General features: G+C 37.4%; 1 protein-coding gene across 1 annotated transcript; it reads right to left on the bottom strand.

The window, feature by feature from the left end:
* Positions 1–1,153: 1,153 nt before the first annotated feature.
* Positions 1,154–8,047, bottom strand: LOC133286808 (polyadenylation and cleavage factor homolog 4-like). The gene is made up of 8 exons (XM_061484263.1): positions 7,278–8,047; positions 6,278–6,379; positions 5,712–5,969; positions 4,872–4,991; positions 4,724–4,796; positions 4,340–4,620; positions 1,678–3,486; positions 1,154–1,571 (listed from the first exon to the last, which is right to left on the bottom strand). Exons 1-8 carry the CDS (start codon positions 7,671–7,673, stop codon positions 1,560–1,562), a joined length of 3,051 nt encoding a protein of 1,016 aa, XP_061340247.1. The 5' UTR covers positions 7,674–8,047; the 3' UTR covers positions 1,154–1,559.
* Between the last annotated feature and the right edge of the window lie 513 nt (positions 8,048–8,560).

Here is an 8,560-nt window from a genome sequence, read left to right as displayed (position 1 = left end):
GACTATACAACATTGTCGGCATTCAGCAATAAGTAATTTTTTTCATCATAAACTTCCAGGAGTAACATCTTTCTCTCTTAAAAACCTCACCTTTTTTTCATGACTTAGTTGTTTAGTAAAATCCCTCAATGTCAAATAAATAAATCAACAAAAATAAATAAATCAAAACTAACAAACTTTCTGTCTTATAAATCTTGCCGTTCGAACTTGAACTAGTGGAGAAGAAAACTTGCATATACCAGATGGTGGTAGCTCAGTTGCCGCATGGAAGCTAAGCAGATGGGGGTGAGATCATGTGTTCGAATCTCTCCAGTACCACCTTTGGGAGGAGTTTAAAGCCTTAATCCTTAACCCGTCCCGAATCGGATTAGTTGCGAAACAATGAACCGATTTAAATATTTTCAAAAAAATAAATAAATAATTGCATATTTAATTATTAATATATTATCAAGTGAGTAACCACAAACCATATGTTAAGATAACAAATGACTTTTAAAAAAAGAAGTCAACAAACAATAATATTAATGGTTACTTACTTATAAGGCAAAACTACTTTTGTCGCTGCGGCAGAAATTATTTGTCTGCCGCAACCACAGGATACGATGTTAATTTCTGGTAATTTTTTTAAAAAAAAATCAATAAATCCCATTTTTTTTTACTCTGCGCAAATATTTGCTTTATGCTAAAAACCGAACCCTACTTATAAACGAGTAACCGTTTAACTATCTAACTACTTGGTCTTTATCACCGAGGTAGGAAAAAAAAACTATTAAAGAAAAGTGGGACCGGAACGCTTTTTATATAGTTGTCAGTTCGTTGTACAATACTTCTGGGAATAGCATTACTCTTTCACCCAAAGCCAACTGTTGGCACTAGAGAGAGAAAGCCCATGTTTGACTTGCAAAAATAGGCTGACAGTGCATCAAATAAGGGCTCTGAGTATCCAACATGGAGAATATACTCCTCAGCAAAATCGACAACCAAAAATCATGCATACAATTAGCAAGAAAAAGCACAATGAGCCATTATTGTCTTTGAACCTGAAAAATTCAGTAAAGTAATGCCCAGGTAAATGGGGTAATACGTAACATTGCACTTCCAATTCCCTCTGAAAGAAAAAGGGGAAATTCAACAACGTAAAATTGAAAGAGCGGGAAACCAAAATTGTCGTTATTTTAACGATACATATAACATCATCCAATCCATGGCCTCGGTGCTTAGGTTCGTATTATTGCCAGATGCGTTAAGTGCGCAAATCCGTTTCACCATAGTAAAATAAAGCTACAACACAACCACGTCAACCAGAAAGTTTAGCTGCAAAAAACTATCTCGCATTTTTATCTTTTGAACACCAAGTAATTCCTTTTTTTTCAATGAGTACAAGAAAAAGAAACAAAAAAGAGCACAAATTTTGTTTGAGCGCTCTAGAGACCAGTTAGAGGCAATGAATTGAAGTATTAAAGGGCCATCGAGATTTATGATGCAAAGTAAACCCGGGTACCCTTAGTAAGCTTTTGACTACACTAACACCATAGCTCCAATGCTATCGGGGTAAACCATCAATCATGTTCCTGCAAAAATAGAACAAGTCCTGTCAGTTACAACCAAAAAATTAAACACTAACATCAAACTAGAAGACATGCACTCCATCCACTAACATCAGATAATAAGCCTTACTGTATTCGTGACACTGGATATTGAGTTCTCTGTTAAGCATCTAGCATGAATGATGGGACCCACATTTCTACTTTCAATCTCACTGTTTCTATCTGAGTTGTTCAGGTAAACAGCACCTTTGAACATCCACTCGTCCCTTTCTTGACAGTATACATCTTCAAATAGCTCACCACACAATACACACAAGCACTGGTTTTCATCTGCTGGAACCATGGTATCCAATTGACTCCCGCCTGTTTTCTCGTCGTATACATCTACAGAGTCTGTAAACTCAAACTCAGACAGATCTCCGGCCCTGCCAGCAATCCAGTCTTTTGACTTAGCATACCATCTTCTTGATGCCCTAATTAGACCATTTTGTTCTCTTTCTCTTGTGGCATGCCACTCCAAGTGTCTATCGAACTGTTCTTGCTTTTTAAGCCTAATACCGCAAATTGTGCAATGATGTGGGAGATCATCCAATAATCCCCTGATTACAGGTGGATGCAATTCTCGGATTATATCAGGTTTGAAATCAAAGCCAATGAGATTTCTGACTTCTGTGCTAGTTGATTGAAGTAAGGCAAGAGAGGATTTTCCAACATCATCTACCTTGTCTCCTGAAGATGGTACCGGGACAGCTGCAGAACCAGAAACTGACGCAACTGGCAAAGAGCAGCTGGGGGTAATGCTTTCAGTCTCGTCTTCCGATTGCATCAGCATCTCACTTGGTACCACAGTCACCGACTCTGTTTCTGCAGATATCAAACCCTTTGCAACTAACGAGCTTAAAAGATTTGCAATTGGATTTAAGGTATTATTATTGGTGGCATTTGAGCTTGGAGCCGAGGCACTGCTCACATTAGCAGGAGTAGAAGTCCTTTGTGGTTGTCCAGCCTTTCCTTGAGGTATTTTTGGCAGAGTAGATGAATCATCATTTAAAGGACCTAATGAAGATGGTGATGCAACAGCAGACCCTGAAGAAATTAATGTCGTAGGGGAAGGTCCACCTGACTTAGTAGGCCGAATCCTTGATTGAGATGGAAGATTCCTAGCATCCAGACTACTTGTAGTAGGAAGACTACTGGTAATTGATTTCTTGGGGAAGATTCCACTCTTCACATCTGCAGCTGACAAACTACTTGTTGACTGTTCTGAAGTTTCTCTGGCTGAAGAAACTTTAGACTGGGGTGGCTTCTTAGTTTTAATAGTAACTCCAGTTTTAGAAGGGCCCAGCCGCTGTTGCTGAAGCCCTGACTGAAAAGAAGTTACAGAAGATAATGGACCTGGCAAGTCCTTTTCCTGTGATCTTCGCAAGTTACCAACCTGAACATTGGGAGGAAGAGTGGGTGAGAGATCTCTAATATATTGGCTTTGCATACCTCCCAAAGATTGAGATGTTTTAAGAATTTGGGGACGGTCATGCTCAGAAAATTTTCCCATTGAATGAGGCTGCTGATGCATTGTTACTGGCAGTGATGGAGACTGTTGTCGCAAAGGCGACTGCCCAGAAGGCGATTCGGCTCCCTCTGAGTCAAATTGTTGTCCCATAAATTTGACCATTCCTATTGTTGCATTTGGCATAAAAGACCGATTCCCCATCCTGACAGTTGAAGAATTAGTATTGCCTGGCAAGCCATCAGGAGTGGACACAAATCCTTCAGGGTGACCTGGCTTCAGATTCAACTTATCAAATGAGTGCTGCTTCTGCAATTGCCATGTTAATGATGAATGGCCCCCAAATGCAGGTAGTTGTTTCTTAACAGTGGATATTTCTCTATCAGCCTTCGCCCCAAAAGGGTCTGTGATCTGGAGGTGATCTTCACCTTCCTGCACACAAATAAATAAAAATAATAACACAGTCACGTAGATCAGATAAAATTTAATATCATTGAATTATTTTATGATGCATCTGTAATTTGGGAATTGGAGGTTTAATTATTAGAAATTTCAGAGATTATGGTTTGTTTGGTCCTTGGATCCCGCAATAACTTATGCCAAGTTAAATTAGGGTTTTATCTTTTAGTTTGTCTTAGGATCTTTAGAATAGAAATTTGGGTAGATCATCTTTGATAAATTAGTGTTTTAGTTAACATAATTAGTATGTAAGGGAGTTCACCCATATAGAGAATTAATTATAATTTTTTTTGTTTCGAAACATTGTTCCTTGGTCCCAGTTCTATTCTACATCAATCCGACACAAAAGTTTATTATTATGGGCCAACTGCACTTTACCACCCTATTTCATTAGTCCTATTGCAATTAACACCAAAAACTTTGCTCCTTTAATATGATTTTCTGAAATGTGAGTTAGGGAATGATTCTCATAATTAGAAGAAACTTACACTCAACAAAGACTTTTTAAGAGGAAAAACAAGGACTCTAAATGATGATTGAAAAGTGCCAAAAATAACAAGCTTATATCCCTTGAGGAGTCTTCTGATCATAATCAGACAGAGTAAATAGGTCATAATTATTTTGCAAAAAAATTACTTGTCTACTGCTGCTTCACAAATTTGCAAGAGTTAATTACTAATTTGGAGGACATGGGACACATTTCAAACAATATCATGTTAAACCAAAGCATAATGTACTTCATTTTTGTAAATTGGGAGAAACCTGCAATTGGATGAATAAATTTGGGTGTGAAAGTTCAATTGAGCCTTTATTTTAGCAAGCTTACCAAATTCTCATCATCAGCCATCCATGGGTCTGCGCTCAAGTTGTTAGAGACACTGGATGCACCATGATCAGTCAAACCAGAGTTCATCTCACGCCACGTGAACTCTTCTTCCTCAGAATTTTTCCAGTTATTTGACATCACATTGCTCCTTATGTTAGTTAAGTTTTGTGTTGGCTGACGAGGTGCATCCAAATTCATGGACTTTGGTGCTTCATGATTCGAAAAACCATGCTTGAGACTGAAACCATTTCTTTGCCCAGATGTGGTCTCCGCAACATCACCTGCTTTGTACCAAGTTTTGTCATGTCCTAACTCAATGGGCCTACTTCCAGTTCTTCCACCCCAACCCCAAATTATTTAAAATATCAAAACTATATTCATTACCTCCATAGGTTCCACCAATGCTCTTTTCTGGAATAGAATCATTAAATGCATTTCTCTGAGTGCGCTGATTATTCTGCAATATACACCATAACATTAAAATATGACAACTAAATAGTATAAAGAGGAAGAGAAAAATTACTTCACCTACCTGCATGTTAACCCTAGGATCCAACCATGGTCGTGCAGCACTCAAAGCTCTTTCTGGCCTCTCTGAGTCCTCATTTGAGTTTAAAATAGCTCCAGTCATGTCATTAGCTACTCCTTTAGTCTTCATGACATAACAAAGGACATGACAAAAGAATTAAGTGCCAAAGATACAATATAAACCTTGGTGTAAACCTACTGTGTTTGAAAAATAACTTGATGTGTCATTACAAGCCTTCAAACATGTAGTAACATCATCATACATATTCTTGATTGCCTCTAAGGTACTTTTTTCTTCTCAAGAACCTACACAAAACCTTCCTTGGAACCCTTGTGGTTTATTGATCTTGAGAGCGTTTAATAGGGTTCCAAGGAAGGTTCTATGGTGGGTTCTTGGGAGTAAAAAAACACCTTTAATGTATGTAGAGGCAATCAAGGATATGGATGATGGCGTTACTACATGTATGAAGGCTTGTAATGGCACATCAAAATCTTACTTTCTAACTAAAATCTAACACAATTAATAGCACAAATATCATATGCCAATCCATTAAAGGAACCACACAACCCAGAATATAACAGGAATCAAGATGGTTCATAATTAAGGAGAATAAAGGAATCTAAATCAGTTTACTGGAAAATTCATGCCAATAAGCAATAGATAAGATCAAATTTCATGCCAATGACATCTTCAGGTCCTGTTTAATCATCCAAGGAACACATGATGCATATTCCAACTCATCACAAAAAAAATTCTGCAATACTGTCCAATTGACGTATTCCAAACAAATCCAATATATCAAATCTTTAAAGGATAAGTTTTAGGTGCAATCTTTTCACCTACCCTGCTGGTCTGCTGAAGACGCTGCCTTTCTAGATACTTGGGATTCACATGGATGCTATGAGGTGGGCGTTGTGACTGCGAATCACTCCTAAGTGTAGCAGAAGCAGAAGCTGAACCATTGACTGCAGGAGTGAAGCCAAGCTCCCTCTCAATCATCTGAAGGGTCTGAGGAGGAAATACTCCTTTCCAAGTTCCAAAAAGATGCCTCATACTTGAATGGACATTAGGATCAACCTGTCTGTATGCCTTGCAGAATACCTAAAATGTAAAGGAGTAATTGGCAAGTACCTAGTTAAAAATAGGTGTATAAAATTAGAAAATATATCACAGGATAAAGACAAAGGGAAAAACTGTTTCCATTTCATAATAGTTAGATTATTCATTTTTAATGGAAATGCAAAAAAATTTACAATATTATCCATGTAACCAGCCCAAATTGAAACAGTTCAGCGTAAAATTTCATAACTTCACAATCTGAAGGATTCACCATAGACCATAATAAGTATTAAGTATATTAAAGTAAAGGCATGAAGGTCAATGGAAGCTAAAGAGAATAGATATCTGACCTCAGGTAGTCTGGAAGCAAAGTATTTTATATAATCCCGCCCAATATTCTTAACAATACTGTCTAAGAGATAAAGTGAGGGCAGCTTTTGTTCACTTGGAACCTGGAAAGTCATCAACACAATTGGATGAAACATGAACTCTTTTTGGTCTAACAAAAAGACACAAATGAGCAAAGAGCTAGAAATAAGATTGCCCTGACAGATGTAAACAAGGAAAACATACGAAACCAAAAACATATAATCCAATTACTGTTAGCATCAAATTTCCCCAAAAGTGGACTTCAGCACTATCTGAGATTGGAAACTGTGGAGTATTCCTTTCTTTCCCTATGTCCTACACAAAAAACCCATTTCCAAAGTTTCCTAATCCCATTTGCATACAGAGTCAAGAGAACACCAGGAGAATTGTGGAGTACCACTCTCGAATTATGCTGCTTATCAGGAGCATATTGAATCACTACAGTATGATACTCAAAATTGACCAAACTGCCATCGTCAAGCAAAAGCATAATTTTTATTTTTTTTTCTTTGTAACTCCGATTGGAAAACAATGTGTGCTTTTATTTCTTCTCAGGTGCAGGGCAGAGAGTACAACTTAAGAACCTCAACCATAGCCCAGCCAACATACATCTAAAAGCCTTGACAGGACCGATGAAATGCAATGAAATTGGATGAATCATAAAAACCTTTTTTTAAAAACTAGCATTCACCATTATATCATAAAGCTTCCACATGGCTACAACACTAATCCAATTTATTCCACTAATTCCAAACTTGTAATACACAATATCCTCACCGCTTTCTCCAGTAAAATCAACGGCAATGCATAGCTTAACAATCAATAACACCACTCAACATAACAACATAAAAGATCAAGTCAAAGTGCCCTTTTTAATCCCAAGCCTCTTACAATATTCAATTCAATCAGCAACCCGCGCCACAAACTGAAAAAGAATTGAAACATAACAGAAACAACCGCAGAGTGTAAACTGAGGTTCACCTCTAGAATGTTAGCACAAACAGTCCCAGCAATTGCTTTGGCAGCAGATTGGTTCTCTCCAGCAATTATAGTCAAGTTGGTAATTATCGGCTTCGAGTTGAAAGTGAGCTCAGCAAGCGCGGTCCTATACTGAATCACAAGCTCCTGGTGCGGCGGTGGCTGCGGCTGGTACTCACCACCGCGACCCAAATCGCTGCTTTCGGAGTTTCTGTCGTTTGTTCGAAACCTCGCAGACGCCACCGTAGTAGTAACCACCCCAGACCCCGGTTGTTGTCGCTGAGGAAAAGGTCGGGCAGTGGGGTTCGAACCGCGGTCGAGCTCGTCGATCAATCGGAGCTTCTTGGCGCCCGGTTCTCTCGATCTATCCAACGATCTACGCGTGCTCTCCATGTCCATTCAAATCAAATACAACGAATCTTAAACCCTAATCCTAAACCTAATAAACTCTTAATTGCATGACGAACTTGGAGGGACTAGATTTACAGTATGAACATAGCACCCCGATTATTGCTTCTCACGTATATTTTATTGCCAAAGTGGAGGGGGGGGAAATAAATTAGAATAACACCCCTGATTCAAAATTGTACAATGAGATTTGAGATAAACCCTAATCCCAATTCGCGTGAATGAATGGAAAAAAAACTAAAAAAACTAAAAAAAATAAATAGATAAGAGAGAAAGAGAGAGTACGAAAGGTAGAAGAGAAGGGGCTTGGACGTTATAAGAAGGCTTGGATTGGGATTGGGATTGGGATTACATGTGTGAATAAACGCATGCGAGTGGAGTGAAGCTCGCTTCACACATTGAACGGAACTGTGACCTTACTTGAATCTTAAAATGGAGGTTTTTTTATTTTTAATTTTACTGTGAAGTATATTGATTTAGTTATTGGATTCAGCAGTTTTACTATTATTGTTCAGTTATATTATAATTTTTTCTTATAAATTTATAAACTACGTTGTTTCTGATCGGTAATATTTTATTTAAGTGTGTTTTATTAATTAGAAATAATTTAATTTATAAATATAACATTTTTCATTATTATTTAGAGTATATCTTCATAGTTAACATGATCATATAACAGAAAAATTATAATCATATAGAGAAAAAAAATTAAGATAAATAATTACAAAACTATCATTATTAATTTATCTTTTATGATTAACAGCTTGATATGATCACCTTAAGTAACACTAGTCTTATCAGATCCAAAACGCAATTATTGTTTTCTCGAAAGTGTTATTTTAGAAAATCACTGTTCCAGATTTAAAAAAAAAATGTTC

This window comes from Gastrolobium bilobum, unplaced genomic scaffold (genome assembly GCF_033153095.1).
Source record: "Gastrolobium bilobum isolate Gb01-03AN ecotype WA unplaced genomic scaffold, APGP_CSIRO_Gbil_v1 utg8265, whole genome shotgun sequence".
NCBI lineage: Eukaryota > Viridiplantae > Streptophyta > Magnoliopsida > Fabales > Fabaceae > Gastrolobium > Gastrolobium bilobum.
The sequence above is the reverse complement of the archived record's forward strand: the minus strand, read 5'-3'. Positions and strand labels throughout refer to the sequence as shown.

Excerpts from the sequence above, each read along its gene's own strand:
- LOC133286808 (XM_061484263.1), bottom strand. The coding sequence starts at position 7,673 with ATGGACATGGAGAGCACGCGTAGATCGTTGGATAGATCGAGAGAACCG. Across the intron at positions 5,970-6,277 it reads TTGCTTCCAGACTACCTGAG|GTATTCTGCAAGGCATACAG; the intron begins GTCAGATATCTA and ends TTTACATTTTAG. Across the intron at positions 3,487-4,339 it reads TGGCTGATGATGAGAATTTG|GAAGGTGAAGATCACCTCCA; the intron begins GTAAGCTTGCTA and ends ATTTGTGTGCAG.